The sequence below is a fragment of the Sebastes fasciatus genome, chromosome 14 (assembly GCF_043250625.1).
Source record: "Sebastes fasciatus isolate fSebFas1 chromosome 14, fSebFas1.pri, whole genome shotgun sequence".
NCBI classification, from domain to species: Eukaryota; Metazoa; Chordata; class Actinopteri; order Perciformes; family Sebastidae; genus Sebastes; species Sebastes fasciatus.
In genome coordinates, this window is record NC_133808.1 from 18,765,627 (window position 1) to 18,793,543 (window position 27,917).

At 40.7% G+C, this 27,917-nt stretch overlaps 2 protein-coding genes across 11 annotated transcripts in view; one reads left to right on the forward strand and one right to left on the reverse strand.

The window, feature by feature from the left end:
- LOC141782765 (glycerol-3-phosphate dehydrogenase, mitochondrial-like) overlaps nucleotides 1-27,917 on the reverse strand; it is a 187,457-nt gene that overhangs the window by 82,951 nt on the left and 76,589 nt on the right. The gene's annotated exons all lie outside the window — the stretch shown is intronic.
- On the forward strand, nucleotides 2,692-8,025 carry LOC141782764 (nuclear receptor subfamily 4 group A member 2). Its single transcript, XM_074659464.1, has 8 exons — nucleotides 2,692-2,858; nucleotides 3,360-3,464; nucleotides 3,631-4,532; nucleotides 5,610-5,739; nucleotides 5,915-6,078; nucleotides 6,721-6,923; nucleotides 7,091-7,269; nucleotides 7,723-8,025. The coding sequence occupies exons 3-8, from the start codon at nucleotides 3,633-3,635 to the stop codon at nucleotides 7,977-7,979; spliced, it is 1,833 nt and encodes a 610-aa protein (XP_074515565.1). The 5' UTR covers nucleotides 2,692-2,858; nucleotides 3,360-3,464; nucleotides 3,631-3,632; the 3' UTR covers nucleotides 7,980-8,025.

The following is a 27,917-nucleotide window of genomic DNA, read 5'->3' on the forward strand; positions in this document are numbered from 1 at the left end:
CCCACGCTGTGTTGCAGTGACGAAAAAACATTTGACCTCGGAAGTTACTCTTATAGGACGCACTGGTGCTGAGAAAAAGCCATCTGGAGCCAAATTAGAAGTGGCTGGTTCATGATGAACACCGTTCAGCGAATCAAGCGTGTTCTCACCCTGGGGCAACCTTTCTGTAACTTAGATCCATAAGCATCCTGCCACCCTGAGATGTCGACAGCGTCTATATATTCATTAATAAAGTGCATTTCCTGCAGATTTCCGGATCGTACAGAACATTTTAACCGAGCTGTGACGGTCTGTAAGCCTATGAACAAAAATATCTCCCCCTCTCTCTTGCACGCACTCAGTCGCGCGCCAAACACGCCAAAATTGGTAATGTCAGTAGACATTTCTTCAAACAAAGTTAAAAATATAATCTTGGGAAATAACTTCTGTGTGATTAAAACTAACTCCTCACTTTCCAAATGGCTGTCAATTAATTGTGCATATAAATGGGAAGTTAATTATTCTTCAGTAAAATGGACAATTAAACTGCTAATTGTGTTTTCCTTCCGATCTCTAAACGGATAACAGAAACACAGTGTGACCATGCCGCGTCCTATCATGTTTTCACACAAAATAGTTTGAATCTGTTATGTACAAACTGTACGCAAATACAAGTGTGTGGTCAGTAGATTTCAGCACACAGGGAAAGGTTTAGTGTTGACAAACTAGAAGCCCCCCTGTAAAAAAGTGAAAGGTGGTCTAATTAGCAGCCATCATGAAAAAAATTATTTGTCTTATGAATACTCACAGGGCAGTGTGGAGAATTTGTAATGTTCAAATCCTGCCATCAAGCCCACCTGAAAACGACTGGGCGTGACCACACAGTCTTAATGGGGTTAGGTTAATTAAAAGGTTAATTGTAAGAAACAGGAGCTGCTTGATGTATGGCTGGTGAACAATAGTGTCCTCTAGAGGTGAGTGTAACCATGATATACAGTTTTCTCCCCCCCCCCCACCACCCTCCCACCCCCTCTCTCCTTGCACTCTCTGTCCTTGTGTGCACTGAGTACAGGGCACACACAAAAAACTGCTGTTAGACGGATGGTTGTTCTGTGGCTCGTGTAATAATAAAGCATCAATCCACTAGAAATAACACATGTGCTATGTGATGCTGACTGCTGTTACATGCATACGTCTCTATAACATCTTGTTGCACCCTATATATGCACACTCAGGCCATGTAGAGAAAAAAAAATGTAGGCCAACTTGATTGGCTACCAGGTGTTGGTGTAAGATTACACTGAGATCAGTGATTCCATCGCTGCAGAACAATAAAGCCACAAGATTATTTTGGCGACTGCGTCAACTTGAGCGTTTTTCTGCGTCACTCTCCATTCTGCCCCGCTCCTATCACGTTTCCCTCTCTGGGGACTAAATTGGTCCCCCCCCCCACACCCCATGACAACCGGCTACAGGCCCACTAATTATCCCCCCCTTCTTCCTCCTCCTCCAGCAGCAGCAGCAGCTCACATACACTATACTATGAATAGGCAGCCCACCCCGCAGACCCCACCCCATCGGAGGTCTAAATTTGGAACACAATTGAAATACAGAAATCCTGTCAGAAGATAACGAAGAATAATATTGACCCTCGCTTCATTAGGCCTATTTCATACAAGTGTGGTGGTGAGTCTGGCGTATCAGCAGCCAACATTGTGACATAACTGTGCCAATGTACACTCATCTCAATTTCCACACTGCAATAACAACTATCAGGCAATGAAACAAACTCTATACTAGTCAGTATAGGGATGTTTCTACATGTGAGGAATGCACCTTTACATGTTGGCCTGCAACATGGCGGTCTCCGTGAAGAGGATCTGCTCCCTATGTAGACATGAAGGGCTCATTCTAAGCTAATGAAAACACAACGATTCTTCAGATGATTATACACTAATGAAAACATACTTATTAATATTATATTCCATTTCTGCTAATAGATCTCCCAAAATGTTACACACTGTTCCTTTAATAAAATGCAGTAGTAATAGTCTTAAGAGTATTTTTCATGGTGGTATTACCACTTTTAGTTAAGTATCTGAACACTTATTTATCACTGGAAATGAGTGCTTCCAGTCTTCTTCCACTACATTAACTCTTCACAACATTAAGACTGTATCATATCCGTTCAAACTAAAATACAATCATGTAATGATGCATGCTGCAACCTAGAAGTTTACCTTTATTATATATGTATGTGTGCGTGATATTAGATGATCTCCGTTTACAAACAATAATAGTCCTGTGAAGTGAAGGTGAAAACAAAGCTGATTACTACTAAAAAAAAAGTTAATTACATGTGCAGAAACTACCAGCTCATCTCATTTACTTTGTGATAAATACAAAGAAATCACATATCAGCCCAAAACAAGCATGACTTTAAGTCCTCTGCAAACACACAAAAGTGTCAGAAGTGAGCACAGAATAGGGTTTACCCTCCACTACATCTCTGCTAATGTCCATGTGGGAAGCAACATGGAACACATACCACAAGACAATCACACACTTTGCCAGAGAAATTGGGGCTTGAGAAAGCTCCCCAGCGGATTGGTCGGTGCCCTTGTCGACGCCGATGACGTGGCGCTGTGAAACACGTGGGCCACGGTATCCAGAGCTCACATAAACAAAGCCACATTGGTCCAGACTGGGTAGTCGAAGCTCGTGTCGCTGTCAGTACGCTGGAGTCACTCGGTTTAAAGTCTGCCTGGCTGCTTTTGTTGGGTACCGCCGCTCATGATTTGGAGCTTTTACACAAATTGATGAATACCCCCTGCATGCTTATCGCATGGATTGAAAGCCACGATCCTGATGTGAAAGAGGTAAGATTCAACTCATCTCTTTTTCTTTGCAACATGATGTGCCTCCGAGCCTTTTAAATATTTTTCTTTTTAGTCTGTTTTCACTGTTAAACTGAAGTTTACAGACTACAAAACTGAGTCTGGATCAGACTGTGCAGATATTTCATTTTTTTTTTTTTTTTTTAGCTTTTCTCAGACAAGTTTCCACTAATGTCAAGTGCGCGAAGTTGGTCTGTGCATCACGAACAAGCGCACACTTTATTATAAGGAAAGAAAAAAAGACGACTTCTGCTGTTTAATTTATCTATATATGCACATATTTTTGTTTTTGTATCCATTCAAAGTTTTTTATGACGTTTTCCAAAACCGCCGTGCGTAATCGGAAAGTGGTTGCAGTTTGTGCGTAATTGTGTTATAAAAGGTTAAATCTGTCTTTATCTGGGATCTCGTGGTGATTTTTTTTTTTATCATATTTGTTTATTTTATAATCTAGTAAATGTCAAAGTGGTGTTTTTTATTAAGGGGAAGATCCAGAACAGAGCCGCTTTCTTGAATCCTGACACCCATACTCCAACTCCTGACAAAACCCATTTCAAGTGTCACCGAAAAACTGTCAGAAGACTTGAGGTAGGATATGGAAAATTACTTACAAATAAAAAAATACAGATGTATTTTATTATGAAATTACATTCTTAATGTTTGTTTTTTTTTGTTTAAAAATAAAATCATATGAAACTGTAAAACTTTCTCCAGATTTATTGGTGGTATTCTGATGTGTTTCTGGTTTTTCCAGCCATGCCCTGCGTTCAGGCTCAGTATGGATCATCACCTCAAGGAGCTAGTCCTGCTTCCCAGAGCTACAGCTACCACACCGCAGGAGAATACAGCTGCGACTTCCTAACACCCGAGTTTGTTAAGTTTAGCATGGACTTGACCAACACTGAAATCACAGCCACCACTTCTCTCCCGAGTTTCAGCACATTCATGGACAACTACAACACCGGTTACGACGTCAAACCGCCCTGTCTGTATCAGATGCCCCACTCTGGAGGAGACCAATCCTCCATCAAGGTGGAGGACGTCCAGATGCACAGCTACCACCACCAGCAGGGCCACCTGCAGCCTCCTCCTCAGTCGGAGGAGATGATGGCGGCTCACTCTGGTGGGCCTATGTACTTCAAACCATCCTCTCCTCACGCTCCGAGCACGCCAAACTTCCAGGTTCAGCCCAATCACATGTGGGAGGATCCGGGCTCCCTGCACAGTTTCCACCAGAACTATGTCGCGGCCACGTCTCACATGATGGACCAGCAGCGCAAGAATCCAGTTTCAAGGCTTTCCCTCTTCTCCTTCAAGCAATCCCCGCCCGGTACTCCCGTTTCCAGCTGTCAGATGCGGTTCGACGGGCCTCTGCACGTCTCCATGAACCACGACAACTCCGGAGTGCACCACCACCGAGGCCTGGACGGGCAGAGCTTCGCGGTGCCCAGCGCCATCCGGAAACAAGCTGCTGGTCTGGCATTTCCTCACTCCCTGCAGCTCGGACACGGCCACCAGCTGGTGGACAGCGGTGTGCCGTCGCCTCCGTCCAGAGGATCTCCGTCAAACGAGGGTCTGTGTGCGGTGTGCGGAGACAACGCAGCCTGCCAGCATTATGGAGTGAGAACCTGCGAGGGCTGCAAAGGATTCTTCAAGGTGGGATGATGTGACACCATGAATATGAGTGATTTTTTTATTCTAACGTTTTTATCTATTCTTTTGTTATTATACTGTTTAACTTGCACCAACAAAACCAAAGCAAATTCCTTACACCTGGCAATAAACACGATTCTGATTCTGATCTGATTCTGATAATCTGCCCAATTTCTTTAAAAAAAACATATAATAACACAAGTTAAAACATATAATATAATTCCATTTTCAATATTACACACCTTAAAGTTGCGTGCGTAAAAATAACTATATATGACATATAGGGCACATCTATCACAGCACATCTCAAAGGAATAAAGTAAAAATATGAAAACACCACGAAATGTGTTATTTGATGTCGGTCTTATTCCCTCTTGTTGGTTCACCCCGAACAGGAGATGAGATTTTTTTTTTAATATATATATGTATCACTTGTGCAGCAATCCATATATATATAAGTAAATATAATAATTAATATTTGTCATGTTTTTTAAGGGCACTTGGAACAACATTTCACAGAGAACATTAGTCATCAACTCCCTTTATGATCACCTAGTTCGACACTTCCTCTATTAACTATACAGCAGACATAAACCATAATTTGGATTTGCTCTGGTTATAAAAAAATCCTTATAGAAACTGAATTTTCCAAACTGAATCTAAACAGACAGCCTAAATGCCAAATATATCTGGTTTGGGTCTGAAGGTTGTTGGGGTGAGATAAGAGAAGGAAAGCACCTTGAAAACGTATATAATATAATTTCAATATTACACACCTTAAAGTTGCGTGCGTAAAATAACTGTATATGACATATAGGGCACATCTATCCACATCTCAAAGGAATAAAGTAAAAATATGAAAGACCAAGAAATGTGTATTTGCTGTCGGTCTTATTCCCTCTTGTTGGTTCACACCGAACAGGAGATGAGACAGATATTATATCGTTTTCATCTTTTCATTTTGTATACCACTTGTGCAGCAAATCCACAGTCCGTGTTTTCTACATGTTCTACATCCTTTAGAAAGGATAGGCCCTGCATTATGAGTGACATTATGCTTTTTCTTTCTTTCTTTTCCAGCGCACCGTTCAGAAAAACGCTAAATACGTGTGTTTAGCAAATAAAAACTGCCCTGTTGACAAACGCCGAAGAAATCGCTGCCAGTTCTGCCGCTTCCAGAAGTGCATGGTCGTCGGAATGGTGAGAGAAGGTATGTTTAGGCCATGCATTCATATTATTTTAGACCACTAGTTTTATATTTCAACACTGACACACTGGAGGAACGTGCGTAATAAGAGTGTTGGATTATTTAAACCCCACTTTTACGCACAGCAACAAGAGTGCGTATTGATGACTTTATGTGTCATATGTTTCTTCCGATGCAGTTGTCCGGACTGATAATCTGAAAGGTCGGAGAGGACGACTACCATCCAAACCCAAAAGTCCTCAGGAGCCCTCTCCTCCTTCGCCGCCGGTGAGCCTCATAAGCGCACTTGTTCGAGCCCATGTGGACTCCAACCCATCCATGTCTGCCTTGGACTACTCCAGAGTAAGTCATCCACACACACAGCACTTCAAAAACACAGCACTTTTTTGTTATGTGTGTTTTTTTTTTGCTTTGTTGTTTTGTTTTTATAACTCTACTCTTTCTTTTTGTCATTATTATTATTATTATTGTTATTTCTTTTCTTAGTTTTGTTTTTGAATGTTGAAGTTGTTTTCTCTATAGTGTACTTGATGGGTTTGTCTGTAAAGCTCATCTACTTAAAAGTTGGTTTATAGACTGTTGTAATTACAAACAGTGGATTGCGTATATGAAAACAGCCTTGAAAAAAGGAAGAAAATAAAGTATAAATAATAAAAAAAAAGTTGACAACTATTACTCCGAGTGAAAACAGAATGAACAACAAGATTGATTGCCCTTTTTTAATTTAGTCCTTCTTTTAGGTAACAATTTACTGCCTTGGAACTTTTCTGTAATTCCCAACTTTGTCAGGCTTTTTAATGTGGCAGATTTGTTTTCTTCCTCCACCTAAGTAAATTGAAATAGAGAACTTAATAAAAAAGAAGACATGGATTTAATAGTGGAAAAAGCACCCTCTCTTTCTCTTGTGAAATGGGCATTTTGCAATTTCACGGATTATATATTTTAAAGGACCTCATTAACGGTGCTGTTTAAATTAAATTCCAGTTCCAGGCAAACCCTGACTACCAAATGACCGGAGACAACACTCAGCACATCCAGCAGTTCTACGACCTCCTGACGGGCTCCATGGAGATCATCCGAGGCTGGGCGGAGAAGATCCCGGGCTTCTGTGATCTACCCAAGCAAGATCAGGATCTCCTCTTTGAATCCGCCTTCTTGGAGCTGTTCGTCCTGCGGCTGGCGTACAGGTGAGTAATTATTAAACAAAACAATCTTTAAGATAATCATCAGCTGCTCCTTCAAGCTTCATTGATTTGGGTTTTATTAGCTGCCCCAATAATAATAATAAGAAAGGCTCTTTAAATCCCCATTTATTGCCATGCGTAATTAATGGCGTTTTCCTTATTAATTGCAGGTCCAACCCGGTGGAAGGCAAACTTATTTTTTGTAATGGAGTGGTGTTACACCGGCTACAGTGCGTCCGCGGCTTTGGAGAGTGGGTGGACGCCATCGTGGACTTTTCTTCCAACTTGCAGAGCATGAACATAGACATCTCAGCTTTCTCCTGCATCGCAGCTCTGGCCATGGTAACAGGTGCGTAAAAAAAAAAAAGGCACACTTGTTGGGCGGCTGTGGCTCAGATTGGTAGAGCAGGTTGTCCACCAATCGGAAGGTCGGTGGTTCGATCCCCGGATCGGCTGCTCCGGGTCACATGTCGATGTGTCCTTGAGCAAGACACTTAACCCCAAAATTGCTCCCGAAGGCATAGTAAGCAGTGTGTGGATGAGTATTTAGAATTTAGAATGTATAATGAGTATTTAGATTAGATCCTGATGGGCAAAGTTGGCACCTTAGCTCTGCCATCAGTGTGTGTGTGAATGTGTGTGTGAATGGGTGAAAGCTGACATGTAGTGTAAAGCGCTTTGAGTGGTCAGCAGACTATAAATGCAAGTCCATTTACTAAAAACTCTGCCTGCGTTATACAAACGCGTGCAAAACAAGAGAAAGGGGAAATAATTTGTGTTCCTTTTTTCTTCTGTATTTCAGAGCGACACGGGCTCAAAGAACCCAAGAGAGTGGAGGATCTCCAAAACAAGATAGTCAACTGCCTCAAAGATCAAGTGACGTTCAATGGCGGCGGATTGAATCGGCCCAACTACTTGTCAAAACTCTTGGGAAAGCTCCCAGAACTGCGCACACTATGTACCCAAGGTCTGCAGCGTATCTTTTACCTAAAACTAGAAGATCTAGTCCCTCCGCCAGCAATAATTGACAAACTTTTCCTCGACACCCTACCTTTCTGAGTCCAAACTCGACTCCGAGACCTCAAAGAACTTCCAAAAGACTGTTTATAGGAGTCAGATTTTTATTATTTCTGAATATTTGCAAAGCTCCGTAGGCTAATAGAACAACAAAACGGTATGAGAAATAAGAATAAGAGGAGGAAGAGAGCGAGAGAGAGAGAGAGAGTGTGTTATTGCTGTGTAGGCCTTTTAATTCTTTGAATCATCACTGGGAATTTGGAAAAATTGTCAACAATCCGGTTTTTACAATCACTTCTTGTTTATTTAACATCGGCTCTACTGATACTCAGATGTAATATATTCCATTTATATATATGAACACGCACACACACTCACACACACTGTATATTCTGATAGATTATGTGATGCCTACCAATGCATCGGTTTATAATAACACGTTGTACAAAGTTTGTTATAATGAAAAAGATTTTAATTTTCTTTTCTTTTTTTGACTCGTGCCTATATGTGTTTCTGACAGGATCCCAAAAAGTATCCAGAAAAGACAACGCATGTTCTAGTTTTCCTTTTTTTCTTTTTTCATTTTATAAATAGGCACTTGCTGAGGTGATGTCTATATATAATATATACCGGACACTATGTAGTCTGCTAGATTTGATACAGATTCGTAGTTATGGCACTCCTTTTATGTATGACGCATTATGTGGAAAAATATCTCATCTGTATAGAAAAATGAGGGACCCATGGTGTTTGTAAAACTGTCAGACATTCCTTGTTTGTATGTGCTGTAAGTATTGTTGCTGTTGAATATAAACGTTTCTATATATTTATTATTTCTATTGCCAAGAGCTACACTAAAGCATGGTGCAATTTAAACGACTTCAAAAACCATCCGAGTTCATGCTGAGCACGTTGTCTATATGTTTTTATGTCTTATAAACGTCTATAGGTAGTTATGATTTAACACGTTTTGGAAAATGAAAAGCTCCCATCTTATATCAAGAGGTTCATGAGTTTGTGATATAGGCCCACATCTTTGACATCATGATGTACTTACGACTTCTGTAACGCATTTGGTGCCGAATTAAAAAAAAAAAAAAAAAAAAAACTTTAGAGAGAAAGAAATATTTAATGTTTACAAATAAAACTTTTAAATCAATTTTTTTTGCTAAATAATTTCTCTGAAATTAATTTATTTTTTAAATTAGGACATCTCTGATCGGACTTTAGCACGAGAGAGAAAATATCAGTTTGGAGGTCAAACTTATTATTTTCCTTTAAGTTTTGTGATCAGCGCTTTTACAGGCCGATTTGCGCAAAATCATTTAAATAAACTATTTATTTTAATATCTTAATTTCACTAAATATGAAATTGTGCAGTTTAAAAAGTAAGTTATTGCATTTAAAGACTAAGAATATGTCGCAAATAGTGTGCAGGCCTACTCATGTTTTATCTCGACTTAAAATTCTCCAATTTGTTTGGACAAAAAATATGTTGCACATATTTATTATTTGACGATTCTAATCGTTTCATTTAAGCCTAAACTGAGCGAATATTTCAGTCATCAAAATTACATTTTAATCCACTTCTAATTTGGAGAAACACCTTCAAGTTGTCTCCTGCATGTGTGTCTATATTTCTTATATTTGAATAAAAAAAAAGAAGAAGATTTTATTAACACATCCAGGCTGTTAAAAAGCTCGTTTCATTCTTTAACGCCTATTTGTATTTGGCAAAAGAAAAAACATCTACAACGGATTAAATATAGGAATCTTCTTTTTTTCGCTTGAATCCAAAATATTTTTTTTGAGAGAACAATTTAAAAAAAAGAGCATCGGGTTTTTATAATTCAGTCTGTTTCCTCTGGATGCTGGTGCGAAAGTTGATGCAAATAAAAGTTGAAGGTTGTCTTTCTGGACAGACTTTCCTTGTTGCCTAAAGGATTCAGAATGTGATGTCCACCTTTATATTATATTTTAATTTGCATTGGCGATCATCGTTGCGCTTCATTTGCCTTCACTTTTCTCATGTAAACGCAGACTGTTAACCTGTTTTATCTGCCGACGAGTCACAACTAAGACAGTTTTACCAGACTGACTACCTACTACCTGCTATTACAAAGAAGAAGAAGAAAAGAACACGTTTATTGTGAGATGAAATCCTGTTGCGCACAGGTGGCGCAGCTTCACATTGTGCGTAAAAAGCGCAGCGCTTTGTGCCATTTTGGGATTTTAAGTGACCGAGAAAGATTCGATGATGCCACACACAGGCACACTTTTCTCTAAGTTTAAAGTTTTCACCTGAGCCGACAAAGTAAGGTCGTTTTTTTTATTGTAGTTTGATAGTAAGCCTGTCACCATCAACCTCCGGCTGCATCCTTTAATGCCATTTCGCCCTCATGCAACTAGCCCACAACTCAAGCCACTTTGCGCATCAAATGTGCGTCTCGTAGTGTGTAACTTGCACAAATGAAAGTCCCTTAAAGCGGCAGTGATTGGCCTGCTGGAGCTGCAGCAGTGCAGGCTGTCACAAAGCCTCTCCGTTAGTCTGTCAGAGGAGAGAAGTGACGCCAGGCTCTGAGGCATGTCTGAGACTTATCCTCGCTGATTCCACATTTATCACATGATCAAGAATGAAGGGAACAGCTTATTTTGAGAGATATTAGCAGCAGGCAATAAATTGTCTAAATAATTAGATCGTCACTGTAAAGTGCTAATTCCAAGGCAAATTGGGATTACACTCAGAACCAGTTTGCTGACATTTAGCAGATCTGTTTGAAAGGGTGCATTACAATGTCACAAGTTCTCTCTTATTGACTTAAAGTACAGTTAGGGGTTTTGAAACATGTCTGTCTTCGACACAATAAAACGTGACACAAGACAGCGAATACTTCTGTCAGTGTTTGTGCATGATTATATATGCTGGAGGGACTTGGAGTCTAAATTCATTAAGAGCCTATATGACTTCATTTCCTCCCCGCACTTGACATCAGTGGAAGGTTAGACATGATGGTGTCAGCATGAGTAGAAGAGAGAGAAAAGAATTCTCCAGTTGCTCCCGTTACAGAGAGCAACCAACCCAAAAGCCAGCAGGTGAAGGTGGCCATCTTCCAGAGAACACAGTATCTGCTGCTAAGTGCTTGTACACAAAGTGAGAATCAAATTATAAGACTCAGAGTCCCAGCTTCTGAGAAACGCTGCTTCACATTTACAGCTACCACTAATAGAGACACACGCACGGTGCACACTATGACGATCGTGGACGGTTATGTTGCACGCACAACTGCACTTTTGTCTAATTCTGTGATGCAATTTGACAGGTTCACATGCGTGTTGCTCGGTGGATTGGAAGTGCTGCAGCTCTGCTGTAGGTGTGTCCGGTTAGGAGCCGTTCCACGACAACAAAACTGAACAAGGATATGCTTTCTTTAGACTCTAATATGTCATTTTTTGCAAAAAAAGGTTCACATGTTGACGGTGTGATTTAGATTGGAGGTCTAATGTGTGAATTACCAAGACGGGAGGCCAAGATAAGCCAGACCTTCGCCTCATCTGATCCCCGTGGTGGGAGAGCACTTGACCTTTCACCTTTGCACTACATGAGAACTTGTTAGACACACATCCGATGAGGAAAACTCACCGTTGCTCAAACTGCTACTGGAATTACGCTCGCAGTAGTCAGCGAAAGATATAGAGAATAATTATAAAGATGCACAAATATGCACGCTACAAAGTTCTGTGAACTACTAGGGCTGCACCGATCAGACTATTTCAGTCCTGATAACGATACCTGGGCTTTGGGTATCGGCGAATACCGAGTACCGATCCGATACCAGTGTTTAATTAATAATCTGAATGCCTCACCGTGTGGAAGTGACTGAGATCATTCTGTTATGTGTAAGGCAACATCAGGCTTGACTTAAACTTTGCTTTCCTAATTTTGTAAAACAAAATGTAACAAATAAATACATAGATATAAACTTACTGAATTATTTATCATTAAAAAATAAATCGTACATCAGTAACTTAGTAAAAAGAAATCTTCAAAATGAACAGGAACTACAATTCAAGAGTAAACCTTTTTAATGCAGCAACAAATTGGTCAAAACTTAAACAGGAATTAAAATTCCACTATAGAATGTATATAGTATATAAACATAGAAATGAGTTGAATAGATCGGCCCCATTGTCCCCGATACTCGATCCAGCTATTTTCCGGTACCGGTGCATCCCTAAAAACTATACGCTGATACTATATCTCTCTATTCAGCATGAGTTTTGGACACAATATGTAATTTTCTCTGACATGGTTCGACTTAAGCCTCGAGTAAATGACAGTAAAGTAGTATCTTTCTTTATGTGAGTGGCATTAAAAGTTATTTTGAGATACAGAGTGAGAATCTTATTAGAAAGCTCGCGAGCAAGACGCTGAAATAGATCCACGTGCTGTATGACTTAAACAGCCACAGCATGCTCTTTATTACTTGACTTACTTTCAAATGAAAGTGATTTAAAACTCATGTGACTTTTTCAGTATGTCAGCACACTCTGGTTGTCATGTTGAGAGGTTATAATCCACCTGTCTCGTCATCGCTCCTTGTTTATGTACAATAATTCTGCTGCTCTTCATTCATTGAGTCTACATTGAGAATCACTTCCTCTCATGTTACCTTTCCCTCTGTTCAGGGAGCCTGCAGTAAAACATGTTGATTACACAACTTATGAATCTCACAAGTCCCTCCGACTATAGCTCTAAACAAAATGAATGAATAATGAGTGGAATGATGGCCCTTTGGATACGACTGCCTATAGTTATATTACTGTGACTATTTGATTTACCATATTGAAATGCTGGTGATTGTCCAATAAATAATGCAAAAAGCTGATTTCCGAGTGGCGAGGCAGGAAAAGAAATCCACCTTGCATATAGATGGAAGTGAGCCGTGTCTGTCCCGCTCAGCCTGTGGTGGCCCAGAGCAGCTTTATCATTCATAGGACTAAACAGACAATCAATTCAGCAGCCATGTATGAAGGATGAAGGGATGCGACAAGCTGTGAATGATGAGGAGCCAAAAATCAAAGGCCTCACTCCTTCTTAGCTCTAATGGCCATTACCAGCCCAGACAGCACCAGTAAAACGAGGTTAATCATTTGCACAGATCCTCTCAAAGAAGATTGACTGGACTTGATGCCTCGTCAGATCACTCATAAATATTTACTTCATATTAAACAGCTGTGTATGCTCTGTTATTGCGCGTTGATTTCTGACGGATGCTATCAAATTATTGTTTCAAGTGTGGTCAAGTTAAAACCGCTAATGCGACGCTTGTACCGAGACTCGATTATGCTAACCGCAAGAAATTAATAATGCAATGAAATTGACTGGATGTCATGTTAAAGAGGGGATTCTTCAGGTTTCTGCAGGATTTGGGGGAAAAAAAGTGGGGTGATTTTCACAAATGATCATATTAGGGATGCACCGATCCGACTTTTCACTACCGATACCGATAGCGATACCTGGGCTTTGGGTATCGGCCAATGCCGAGTACTGATCCGACACCAGTGTTTGATTAATACGCTGTATGCCTAAGTGTAAGGAAACATCAGGCTTGACATTAACATTGCTTTCCTAACTTTGTAAAACAAAATGTGACCAATAAATACATAGATATAAATGTATTTTAATGTTCTTCATCATTAAAATAATAAATTATACACCTGCAACTTGGTAAAAAATCTTAAAAATTAACAGGAATTAGAATTCAAGTGTAAACCGTTTTAATGCAGCAACAAATTGGTCAAAACTTAAACAGGAATTAAAATTCCAGTATAGAATGTATATAGTATATTGACATAGAGCTGAGTTGAATAGTTTGGCTCCATTGTCACCAATATCCGATGCAGCTATTTGAACCGGTATCGGCCCGATATCCGATCCAGTATCGGTGTATCCCTAGATCATATGATCAGCAGAAACCAGAAGAGTCTGAATGGTACATTCAGTGCTGATAGAGTTAAATGGCCCTACAGTTGAAGTTTATGTGCATAGCATGTATCAGTATTGAACACACGGGTTCAGTCCTTTGACCTTATTGACAAAATGAGATCGGAAATTTCCTTTATGGAAAGAGTTAATGTTTCCTCGGGCGGACATGTTTCCGATTCAATTAGTTTTAATGAAGCCGGTGCTCAGTGGTCACTGAAGTAGAAAAAACAGGCATAAATGCCTGATGGTAATAGAGGACATATTAAGGAGGAAGGGATCGGACACACAGTGCGTGTTTCTAAGTGGCGAAAAAATGCCTCTATCAGGCTGGTAGGAGCCGGTGGCTTGGGAAGCAGTGAATTGTATGAGCCTCAAATGATGCATTAGGATCTCTGGGGCGAGGCTGGAGGAGACCGAGTGGCACACTGTAAAAACACACGGGAGAAGAATCTGGTTTTGATGACGCATGCGGGGGTATCGCCAGGCAGATGGTGAACTCATCACGTCTGCATCATTTTATCATAGCAGATATCAATTTATTCTTAGATTGATGTTATTTTGTGATTTCTAAAGTCTAAAAAACGCTGCTCATTAACTGATTTCTGTATTCTCCCCCATTTACACCTTCCACTGTGACAATGTGACTGAATGCAGGGCTGCAAACTATCCTCCCCCCCACCCTCCCATCCCTCCGTCTGATGTCAGTGTGTAAAATGTCAACATGGTCAGATGCACTGGCTCAGTTCCCGCTAGAATATGCCCTCATCCTGTGTTATGGTTTGTGCCGCTGCTCCATGTGAAGTGAAACATATTAAACACACCCATGCACATGTAATCTGTTCATGTCTTTGAGTCAAATCGTGTGTGTGTGTGTGTGTGTGTGTGTGTGTGTGTGTGTGTGTGTGTGTGTGTGTGTGTCTGGTCTTCTATCATCTGCTAAGTGCAGCCCTCTTCATGTGCATTTAGTCTTGCTGAATTAAAGCAACCCAGATTAAAAAGCAGGTACATGGGTGTCCTGGTAGCATAGGGGTCTTAGGTGCTGACCATGTAATTGCATCGCCCTATGTTGCATGTTACCCACCCAATTCTCTCTCCCCTGATTTGCTGTTTGTCTCTAATGTCTGTTCTAAAAAAAGGTAAAAAATTACCCCTAAATCAAACCAGTCGCCAGAAAAAATATTGGCATTGGACGTTTCTGCAAACCACGGATATGTTGAATCGTGACGTTTCTGAACCAAAAATACAGCAAAAATACTTAGTTCAGGTTAGAAAGAAGATCATGGTTTGTGTTCAAACAACAATGTAACAACAGAACAACGCACCAAAACCACTACAGTTAGGAAAAAACATCATGGTTGGGCTTAAAACTAAGACGTTTGTACAATGAAAATGACGAAGAACGTTGTAAACATGGGACACGAACGAGCCCATCCACCTCTCCTCCCGCCCGCCCGGCGTGTTTCTTTCGCTATTTAAACCAGTGATTTTCGAAGTGGCGTCCGGGGACCCCCAGGGGTCCGTGGTACTCTGTTAGGGGGTCCGCGAAATAATTTACTATAAATGATAAAATTGTGCTGTATCATTAAAAAGTACATATCTACAGATGGGGACCGTTTGTGCTAATAAAACAAGCATATTGTGTGCTTGAATGTATTATTGCAGCAATAAGTTCATTATTTGTTTTAAGTTGAAGCACTTACTGACAGTCAGCTTCAGACTGGTATATTTGTAATGTCAGGATTTATTAGGACTATGCCAGTTTTGCTATCGTTAATTTTCTGAAATCTTTTAAGATCAATTACTTGAAATATAGGCTAGAAATGCTGTAAAGTTGAGTCAAAATGGAATTTGAATAATATCACCCTCTGTTTAAAGGTATGTAAGTAGTATTAATGTTCAATGATATTGCAAATTTACCCGCTGTGGGACTAATAAAGGATCATCTCATCTTATCTTAACATGATTCAAACTGAAATGTGTTTCTGTTTATCACTATGAAACAGGCCTGAAGTATTAAGGTTGAAAAGTTTTAGAATACAAATAGCTTAGCATCTAAGAGTATAAATGGTAGTCGGTGTTACGATTATGGAAAATGTTCTCCCCTGTAAGGGGTCCGTGGCCCCAAAAAGTTTGAGAACCGAATGCATAAATGTTGACATTCAACGTATCCCTGGTTTGCTGAAACATACAGCAACATTTTTTCCTGGCAACTGGGCTGCTCAAAATACATATCTTTATTCATTTAGGAGAATACATATGTAGCAGAAGTTATGTGCTTCATTTGGACAAATGTAGAGCTACACAAACATCATATCCATTGAGGCATTTTTGAAGGTTCAGTCAGAAAATCTGTTCTTACGAGCACCAAGACCCCAGTTGTGCCGCCCCTCGATTAAACAAGCACACTTGGAAAAAGGTTGCCAAGGTTTTGCAGCTACAAAGTCCTCTCCTCAGAGATAAAATCAAGTTGAGAGAAGGAAATATAAGAGCTTACGTTAATGTGTTTTTTTCAAACACTTCACCAACAGCAACTTCACCACTTCTTTTACCTTAATCTTCCTTCCCTGCGCTGACTAACAGGAGGTAAACAAGCCTGAGATTCACTCACACTCGTCTGCGTCTCGGGCCTTGTTTGCTGCTAGTGTATGCATGAATTTCTGTGTGCATGAATACATATTCTATGTACCCGCAGAGTGACAACACAAATAGATGCACACACTGTAGTGATGGTTTTACAAAGCTCTCGTCGCACATATAAGTTCACATCTATACTGAGAAGGTGCCAATAGATAGTAGAGTGGTGGGTTCTTGAGGGGTCAAGAGGGGAATATGATGTGTGTGTGTGTTGGACAAAAGGGAAGGGGAGAGGGGGTTGTAGTGTGTGTGTGTGTGTGTGTGTGTGTGTGTGCGTGTGTGTCACAACAGACAGAAGAGATCCAGCCCAAGCTCCCACACAGCTTTGTCATATCACTAGGAGATTAGGAACACACACATGTCAAGCTAGGCAGAGCCTGCTGCAATAATGCACCTGCCAGCTCTCAAGATCCACTCAACCCCTGTTCAACCCCCTGTTCCTAACATGCTAACACAAAGACACACACACACACACACATGGATGCACCACATTTTTAAATATCGATCCCCTTCTAAGGATATAATATGAGATCAGAGGAAAACTAATTAATTGATAAATAGCGTGAAGCATATTCATACAAAAGAGGAATAAATCGAACGCAATGTGAGTATTAAAGTTAAAGGAAAATGTAGTTCAACACCGATACAACGAAAAACACAAAATATGGCAGACATGAAAAGGTTGGGATCTGTCTGGGGAAAGTGGATATTTTACATGAAAAACCTGAAGGGAGAAGGTCGTTGTCCTTCTTCATGACAGAGTTCCCCAAGAAAAGGAGAGAGGAGCGTCTCCAAGAGATTCATCTCCACCAGGATTCAAGGTCATCCAACCTAGTCATCCTAGAAGCACTTGAAAAATATGGAGTGAAGACTGGAGATATTCTTTCCCCCCAAAAAAAGGAGTACGGAGGGAAGACTCTGACTGAAGAGAATCACTGACCTTCAAACAAGCTCTCTATCCATATAGAGTAGGGGAAGACATGCACAATCCATCAAAAATGCACATGAACTTTCCCTCTTCAAATAGTTCCCGCTTGAATAGCAGTCAATGGATCAACTATGAATATTGCATGTAGTGAATTGCAGGGGGTTCAGATTGAATTCACTGTGATAAAAAAACAAAAAACAAATCTGTGATATTAGAATATCGGATTTTTTAGATTACGTTTTGAGTAAAAACAAATTGTGAACGATGGATTTAAACCCTTTTTTTTTGTTCAAATAAATTTGCGAAATATAGTAAGTGTGCAAAGATATAAATCATCTAAAATGTATAGAGGAGAAAATATGTGCCCGATATTAATAAAAAAAAAGTGTAAAAAGAATTCAGAATCCACTCTATGGTCATGAAATTGCCTTTTGCCACAGTCCCTTTTCAAGAATGGAAAGATCAGTGTTAATTTTCAGCCGCTCTTTGATTGGATGAACCTGCCTCCCTCTAGCCCGACACGGCTACCACAGGTCAGTGGCTGGTGCACTGTAGCATGAAACAAACAAATAGAAAAAGGCACCTTGTGGCACTTGACTCTCGCCAGAATGCAACTGACGGCAAGCCTGCCAGCGTCCTGTAATAACGACCGGTGCCTCCTAACCAAAGAATGGAGAGAGAGAGAAAAAGAGAGGAGAGGAGGGGTGGAGGGGGAAAGAGAGCTGGGAAAAGAGGAAAACATGGAGCTAGAGCTGGAGATATGGAAGGAGAGAGGTGGAGGAAACGATCGGGAAAGAAGGTAGCATGTTAGTGCTCTGAAACCCAGGAAGAGGTGTGACCTGAGCAGAACCAGCTGCAGTGAAAAATAGATTTAATATCGAATGGCAAAAGTACTCAATAGTTTGATTGAGAAATATAAATGATGAATTGAGACAAGGAAGAAGCCCTTTAGGGGTTAGACAACACAGACAGGTGAGTACAATCTCAACACAAAGAAATAGTATGCGCTGTGTTTATCTATTCTATCAACTAACAATGCATGATCACTGCATTGCTGCAGCACTATGAGTGTGTTGGCTTTTCTATAGGGGCAATAAAATTCAAATCATGGAATGTCATGGTGTTTTTTCTTACTGTAAGGACCCTGAACTGCTTGAATGCTATATTTATTTAATATTAATCAGTATAAATACAAAAATACACAAGATACACATTCTGCTAATCAAAGTCTCTTTCAGGTCTTGAGGAGTAAAACTACTGCGTATATGAAAAAAAGTTGTATAAAGGTGCGCATTGTCACTTGAGTCAGCGTCGGTCGAGGCTGAAGATTACAAGTTTGAAATTTTTAAAAATCTGGAGGTGTGGAGTCAGAAAAACGTGAGCTCACCAGACCTCTGTAGCACGCTCCTCATCTCTGCCTGAGGCCAGAGGCTCGAGGCTACATTAGCCGCTAACACACCCAAGTCCCTGAACGAATTGTCGGCGGTTGAGTTGCATTGTGGGTAATGCAGCCACAAGGTTTTGACAAGGAAGAAGAAAACGTGGAATAAAAAGGATAACTCTGGTTCTGCTTAAAGGCGCAGCGTGTAGGATTAGACGGCATCTAGTGTTGAGATTGCAGATTGAGACACAAATGGCCCTATCTAGTACCAGTGTTTGGTTTGTCCATGGGCTACTGTTAAAGCATGGTGACCTGCTCCGTAGATATAAATGGCTCATTACGAAAACACGATGATTCTTATTTTCAACTTAAAATTATTTATATGATATTCCATTTCTGCCAATAGATCCCGCTAAACACTTTTCCTTAAATTGATTTTGATCCTTTTCCATTTTTTTGTAAACCAGCCGTCTATTGGGAGACCGACAATGCTACATACTAGTGGTGTAACGGACCGTAGTTGATCCGTGCTCCACACGAACACAGCCGGTGTGCTCGCGGAGCAGCGCCGGGTGGAAACCTGCGGGCCCACAGCGAAAGCTCTAACAGATAGAGGCCAGACACACAGCCATCCAACGTTAAAGATCAAAGTACATAAGTGCGCTGCACATATTGACCATCATCTTTTCTTGTAAAATGTCCGGTGTAATCGGTAACACCCGTGTTGTTTATTAACCAGTGGGAAAATTTCCTCAACAACAAATCTATGTTGAAATCGGCAGCACCACCATATGGAGGTTACAGAGAGTTACATTATGGTGCGTTCAGGCTCTATTCAGTAAAAAAGGAGTATTGGCCGAAGGTAAATGGCAAATGTAATCTTATGTAAAATGTAGTTTTTGGTGAGAAACTTGAATAAATACAGTTATTTGAAGAAGATATTTTCACAACAATATAAAATAGATAATAGAGAGGGAATTATGACCTGCTTACTTCTTAATACTAGCTCTAAGCAGGATATAATAAATAATTAAAACTATTATACTATAAGATTTTTTCGTAAAAAATACAATCTTTAATTTCCTGATCATTTGACTTGTGTTTTTATGCAAATAACTACTGTAGATGACTATAACAAAGTAAAAGGATAACATTCAAATTGAAAAACAACAACAAAAACGATCTGTATCAGCCGATATGGCTCATCGATGATTGGCAATCTGTATCTGTGGCAAAAAAAACGTAATCAGGGCATCTCTAAAGTTATATTTGCTCCCTTTTCTCTCTGCTGATCCAATCCGATCAGATCCTTGACTCAAAACTGTGATACGATCCGAATCGTGAGTTTTGTGATCCATATATAATAGTGCAATGCTAAATCAGCAGAGTACTATTGTACTATAAGGACCCTTTTTTAATCATATACAACATGCATGAAGATGTGCATGAAATAGGAGGACAAAAAATAATTGTGTCTCAAGACAGCCTTCTCTAACAGTCCATGCAAAATGGAGAAAACATACAATATAAGCTGGGCGGGACAAGGTATAGAGGATAGGAGGAGATGGGAGCAGACAGGGGAGAGGGGAATGGAGAACAGCCGATCATCCTGTGATAAGACGAGGAAAATAAGTCTGATTATCACAGAGGCCGGGAGCATTAGACAGACAGTTGGAAGTCATCTCAAAACTCAGGAGGGAAGAGACAAGACAAGAGGTCACAATTATGCCCCGCTAGCTGCACTCCCCTCCTCCTCATGAAGTCCTCTAATATATTCGGTTAGTTCCTGTATGGCGCGGAGGGGAAATTCTAATTAAAGGGTGGGGGGAATTTTGACACATGTGAGGCAGAGATCAATATTTAGCACCATAATCAGCCATTCCTGATGGCTCGACGGTGTCACTGCGAGCAGGCTGCAGCTCTCCATTAGAGCGCTTTCTGAAGGAGCAGACGGGCAGGCGAGCCGGCAGCCAGCCAAGCAGGCAGGCGGGCTGCAGAGAAACTCCCAGCCATCATGAATCAAAGCAAGTGATGCCTCTCGTGCTCCATTTTGCTTTGCTTTTTATCTTCATTCATCCTCTTAAAGGAGAAAAGTGAACTCTGTCAGGCCGGTTTGTGATGGGGGGGCAGGGGAAGTGGAAAAGAAAGGAAGAAAAATGCCAGAGAGGTGATACGCTAGATCAGGAGGAAGTGCAGCTGTCAGGACTTTGGACTGTGAGATGATTGGAAGGTACACAGATGGTCCCGTCTATTGAGCTATTCCTCTTTTCCGTTTGACAAATATTTTATTTTTTTTATTTCAATTGACGGTGGAAGACGTATTTGAATATTTTACTTAAGTAACAGTAGCAATACTAATACTAATACAACAGTGTGAAAATATTCCATTACAAATAAAGTCCTGCAAAAGTATTATTAGCAAAATATACTTAAAGTATCTAAAGTAAGATTACTCATAAAGCAGAAATATGGTTCCTGTTAGTGTTACATCATTGGATTATTATTGCTGATGCATTTTACTGTTGTAGCTGGTGGAGGTGGAGGTGGAGCTCATTTCAACTATTTTAGACAGTGTTGAGTAGTTTTACCTATAACCGTGTGTTAGGGTTGCTTGATTATGGCGAAAATCATAATGCCGATTATTTTTATCAATATTGAGGTGATGAATATTTGACACGATTAGTCATCGACTTTCGAAACATGAATTTAGAACAAAAAATGTGTAGCCTGCATTTTAAAGTTAAATCCATCAATCTGGGGGTGCTCTAGTAAACAATTTAATCATAAACACTTTGGTTGTATAGATATATGAATGAAAACGTCACACCCACAAAGCATGGTAAACGAGACGGAGTACGTGTTTCAAGACGGGTTGGGTGGGCTGCCGACATCACGGCTAGCACACACCGAGGACAGTCCGTCCCAGTCCGTCCCGGTTGACGCCCAGGTGACAACCTCTGGGGCTGAAAAATGAAGCCAACGCGGAACTGCAGTTCATCGAATGGCCACTTGAGGCTTGCTCCAAAAACGAGTCAATCCCAATAGCGAATTTACATGACAAATAAATCAACGTTGACTTCTGGTTTGATACGGGACATGAACACTGGTCTCCTGGGTGAAGGGCCAGTGTTTTTGGACCCACCCGTCCACTCCGACCTCCTCCCTACGCGGTGTTTGTCACACTTTATACTTCCTGGGTCACAATTACGTGGATTATACGAATTGCTTTTGTAGAATATATACAAATTACAGTGCATTACTTTTCAAAGGTATACCGACGAACGGTGTATGAGAACAGCCTGTATTCATTTTCCAAACAGATACACGCACACACACTCACACAAGCACACACACACACACAACGTTTGTGGCATGTGAACACGGCGGCTCAGCTGACACGGATAGTGACCACTGACTCAGTATCAGGAACATGTGTTGTTTCCTGAAGGCAAGGAGAGAGGGCGAGGGGCAACGGAGGGGGCATGTGGAGGTGTGTGTGTTTGAGTGTGTGTGGGTGTGTGTGGGTGGGGGGGGGGCAGTCCAGCCCAGGGTGTCCCCTGTCTCCATGTGTCAGCCCATCTCCTTGTTCTTGCATGTCAGTGACACACACGTGGGTACTTACCAACCCAAGTTGCTCCAATTAATGGCTGTCCCACTGCGCTGTCCGTTGCGCGGTGTGCTAGCCGGGGTGACAAGATATGGTCTGGGATCTGTCTCTCCAGTGACATAAGGAAGGAATTTTAAGAGGGAAAAGTGATGCAAACACACACCGCCTCACGCTGCGCCCAGATAGGTAGATAACAAAGACTCTTGTAAATGAGTGGCAGCGAGGAAGGCATTGAGGATTCTCTAATTACTCGCTGCAATCTATCTAAGTCACTGGCCTTCTAATTTGATTTATCAGAATGCATGAAATCCCCTGGAATAATGCCCTTATTAGAAGGACAGAACTGACGGGGGGACAAGAGGTCTGCTGAGAGGAGGAGGAGAGCGCAGATTTAAGCATCAATTACAGTCAAAAGGAGAATTAATAGTTATTAATCCACAAACATAGCCACCGTTCTTTCTGCTGCCTCTCTGCCACTTGGAGACAATCCTCTTCACACTTGCCCCGCCACACACACAAACACACACAGTCACACACACTTCCACAGCGTGCACATACCAGCATTAAGAATAAAAACTATGGGTGGAAAAAAAAGATTTATTCACCTATGTATCGCATTTTTTTTTTTTTTTACGATTTTGAAATAGATTTTTTATTGCCAGAATCGATATATTTGCTTCATTTGAGTCTATGCGGAGGTAGAAGGAAGTTAACGCTTTTATTTTTGTAGTCTGAGTAACGTCATATCCGTTTTGAATCCGTCACCAAAACAAACCACAGCCTCATACGACCTGCACAATCACATTTTAAATCCAACGTGGTAAACACTACACATGCAGTCAAGTATGGAAACACTTTGGGTTTCACACATTGCCAAGAAAAGCAGAGCTAGACATCATGGCTAAAGCTGAATGCCATCTCTGTCATGGACAGGAAACGTTATTGTATTGCGGTAATGTGATTCAACTTTTTCTCATGGTCTAGTGTTAAAAAAGCTAACAAAAATTGCAATGAAACGTAATATTGAATCACAATACTTGTAAAATCGCAATACATATCGATTCGGCACCCAAGTATCGTGATAGTATCGAATCGGGAGATAGGTGTATCGTCCCAGCCCTAATAAATACACATGCATGCCTATTAACACACTGATGCAAACAACCACACACATACATTCATGAGTCAAAATACAGAAACAGACTGCAGATCTGAGTGAAAATAAGCATCTAAAAAAAAAAAAACGTAAAAGCAAGACGACAGTAACAACATGCCATAAATATCTGTTACTGTGGATGCTTCATATCATTTTGCCCACCGGTAGATCAAAGGTCTTTAACTCTTTAACTAAATTCTTGACTGACAAATTCAATTGCTGTCAGTCTTCCGGGCCCCTCAATGTAATATGTGCATTTTGATTCAATTTGCCCCGCAAATACATACATATACATATTGTTTATCTGGTTATGGGCACACAAAAATCAATACTTATATCTGTGCTTTGTCATCCCTAAGTGCATCATGAAATAGCAAGATATCCCTCTAATTGAATCCAACGAAACCACGTAGATTGTTAATTTTGTGCTATTAAGCTTTTGCAACATTTACAACGTCTTCTTTTTGGCTCGTTGATGACTCTTGTTTGTCCCCTTGTATGGGAAAAGAACATTTTATATATCTTAAAATTGAATTTAGAAAGGTCAATCTGTAAACAAATAACAATAAATCAAAGATGGAGCCAACTTGCATCAGGAATTCAAAGTACACAGGAGCAGTTTTCATAAGCTGGTGTCATTTGAAACAGAAAAATACCGTATTGCTATGTGAAGGATTTTGTAATTGCAAATTACCGTGATTATTCAGATCATCCTAATTAATTCATGTGTTACAGCACTTTAAAAAAAAACACACGGTCATATCACATGCACGAGAATAACAACAAAAGGACAGCTTGTCATGTTAAATAATTTAAAGATCAGTGAAGGCGGCAGTGCTGCATTACAGTAGGTGACACTCTGGTCTGAGTTTTATGTTAAATCCTGTGGTTTCTGTTAAAGGGTTGCTGAGTGGCTGAAAGGAGAATGCCAGTGTGCTGTTGCCTTGCTGTCAGTCACACAGAGGCAGTATTTAGACAGGGAGCTGAGAGGTCTGCTCCGCTGCCAGCTCCTGCCTTTTAAACAGCCCTTTCCTCAGAGAGACAGCTTAGCACTGAGTGCCAGTCAACCTCGCCTGCCCCACCACCCCCCAACACACACACATACACACACTTTGATAGCCTCTTCGCTAAAGAACAATTTGGCAGAAGGGGAGAAATGATCGTGTACGGTCCGACCCAAAGGTACATTGTAATGGGTCTGTCCCCCCTGTTTCAACAAAGTGGAGCGAGAGGCGTCTGGACAGCAGATTCATCAGCATTACTTGAATGGAGGAACAAGCTCATACAGCATTACGTGGCTGACAGGGAAGATGAATCTAGGCAACTCAGCGCATCGGGGGATCCTCATAGACCTTCAGTCACGGCCCGTGGTAAAGACTGAAGGATGGGAGCGAGGTTGTGGAGATAACACATCACGCCCCGTCTGCGTCCCCGTATTATGATGCTGTCCTGTAGAGTGTCTGGGACAATACTGTGTTGGCTGCCAGAGTGCCGTTGACATCATTGACAAACCTCTATGGTGTCAGGCAGTCACTCACACTTCTACTGGGTGTCTGTCATCATGCTCAAACGGTCAGGCACTGACACCTTTTCACGTGAATGAAGATTCTCCAGCGACTGACGAAAAAATAGTGGATGGCCTTTAAGGAGGGGGGGGTGGAGACACAGCAAAGAATAGCACCTCATCTCAAAAGGAGAGACTTATAATTTGCAATAATGGCACACCAGTAGCTCTCGGAGAGAAAATTACAGGAAAAAGCCGATCTGAAATATCCTTTTAACTGGCAGAAACACATCCATTGTAGACAGAAGTCTTGTTTACTTGGTAAAATGGCATCAATTAGGAGCGGATGGCAAAATTAGCATATTCTCTTAATGGACTGGCCTTTCTTGTGCGGCGCTCTCACACTGATTGTATGGAAGGGACATGTTAAGGGAGACTGAGAAAAGGTCAGGTGTCTGCACCATTCAGGTGATCATATTTTTCACCAAACAGTTGTGCATTCTCCATGGCTATTGTCATGTTATACTGCAGCCGAGAGCAACATTCCTGTGTGCTATGCGGGGAAATTTTGCTTTCGAATCGGAAAACAGGTCACTCATTCTGACACTTCCAGGATTTTGGACACGAAGCGTTTGAAAATATCTGATGTGTTTAAAATATTCCATGTCTATATTTTGTTTTAAAAAATAATTTCATCACGATATACATCTATTTATCAACGCATCAATAAATGTACTGCTACTTCAGAAAAATCCTTAATTTCAGTGAAAATGATAGTATAAAAGTCTAAAAATTAAATAAAAATAACATCTCAACAATATATATGTAAGCCATGTGGCCAAAGACTTGCTCATAAAAGTTAAAAATAATCAAATCTACTGTGTGTTTTCTTTCCTGATTGATTAACATAAGCACACTGTTGGGATTTGAGTCTTTAAAATCTGAGAAAGAAAAATATCACCACAAATTAGAGAAATTAACAGGCAATTTAAAGTAGTGTTCAATATCCTGTTCCTACAGTGAGCTAATCAATTTGAATGATTTGCCAGTTTATTCCCATTATTAACAGCCCCCCATCACTTTGGAGGCTAATTAATTCTAAAAATGATATTTCACCATCAGTGCGGCGGTACGTATCTCAAGCAGCACTCAGCTCCTCCCAGCCAGACCGAAGCCGCAGACTGCAAATTCTCTCCCCTCCTCCTCCCCTCTTCCCTTGTGCCTCTGCTCCCACCACCCCAAATTGACTGGTCTTGCACAGTTGCAGCTGAACAAGAAAGGAATTGCTAGTGTCAAGACACAGTTTACAAATATGACATCTCCTCTGCCATGGCTGGAAATATGAAATATTGATTTATGTGCAGTAAAAGGTCTTATAAAAATGATCACATACACATGAGGGATTAATGCGCAGAAGATCAATAGAAATTTCATTCTTGACACTAGACTGTCACCTATGGTGAAATGCTAAAATAAAGAAATCAATATTATCTATGAAATGTCAAATTTATTATAATTATGTGGATGAAAGCTGGCCAAGTGGCTCCCAGGGGGCTGAGAGGGATAGGGTACCGCTCTCAAGCATCCCTCATGTCCCCCTTTCTCATGCTGCCAATTTTGAGAGCAATATTGGTGTAAAGGGTTTCCACCCGTTATGTATGGCCTTGTTGTAACAAATTCCTCCAGGAATATTTAACTGTGGAGAGACTGACAATGGACAGAGCTGCAGTTCATAGCCTGCAGGTTGCGTAGTTAACAGCTGTTAGCTTTGGCACATATTGTATGACTCTGCCCTCTCGATTGAAACCTATTTGGCAGCTGCTGCTGACACGGACGAGTCACAGGCCACTAAAGTACGACATCTCAGCGTGCGTCCTGGTTCAAAGATGACAGATTCAGTCAGGCTACGTATTGATCTAAAGGCTCGAATGTAGTGGGTAATCATGCAGATTTGTTTTGCTTTGGACATGAACTATTTAATATGAAAAGGAGCCACACAAAGCCATAAAACAAACATATTAATTGAGAATTATGAAAATGATTTTAACTAGTTTTTCAATCCGCAAGAGGAAAGTTTGATATCGAGAGACTTCAGCTCTTTGTGTGTCATTGGGGGTTTCTCAAATCCCCCTCAATGTTTTATTTGCATTTAAACTAAGAGCTATTTGTGTTCATTCACTTGTTTTCCATGTCTAATTAATATCCTTTGAATGTGTGGGGATCAATTTATTTAATCAATGTTGGGTAGTGCCTCTGGCCTTCTAAAGGTCACTTAGATATGGAATGGGAAATCATCAGAGTCAGATCACAAAGGGGCGAGCAGGTAATTTGAATGCGGCAGGCAAACTTTGCATGTATGATCACACATTTCTGAAAAACTACAGAAAATTATTTTTCTTTCCGTCTTCCCATTTCAGGCAATCGTCTTTTTTTTCTCCACCAGAGGCCCACTGTACACACTAGAGTGTGGCAGCTGTGTAATCCCTTTAACAACCGACGGGGCTATTAAATGAACCGGCGGTGCAGCTGCAAATAGCCAATAAAGCCAGCACAATATCATCCCTATTAAACAGTAATCTCGGCAGGCTTAAGAAGTTCTCTGAAAAATGGGAGGAAAACCATAACAAAATGTAATCAAGCAAAACATGGGGATTTTCCTCAACAAAATAAGCCAAACAATTTTCACAGTGGCTTACATGAAAGGTGTTGAGCAAAAAAGCACTCGAGCCTCAGAGAACTTCGCGGCCCCTTCAGGTGACCACGGCTCGCCGCCTTATCACAAAT

What these genes read in the sequence shown, in the direction of transcription:
- LOC141782764 (XM_074659464.1), top strand. Translation starts at nt 3,633, where the DNA reads ATGCCCTGCGTTCAGGCTCAGTATGGATCATCACCTCAAGGAGCTAGT. An exon ending in CGTCGGAATGGTGAGAGAAG is followed by an intron (nt 5,740 to 5,914) that starts GTATGTTTAGGC and finishes CTTCCGATGCAG; the next exon opens with TTGTCCGGACTGATAATCTG. An exon ending in GTCCTGCGGCTGGCGTACAG is followed by an intron (nt 6,924 to 7,090) that starts GTGAGTAATTAT and finishes TATTAATTGCAG; the next exon opens with GTCCAACCCGGTGGAAGGCA.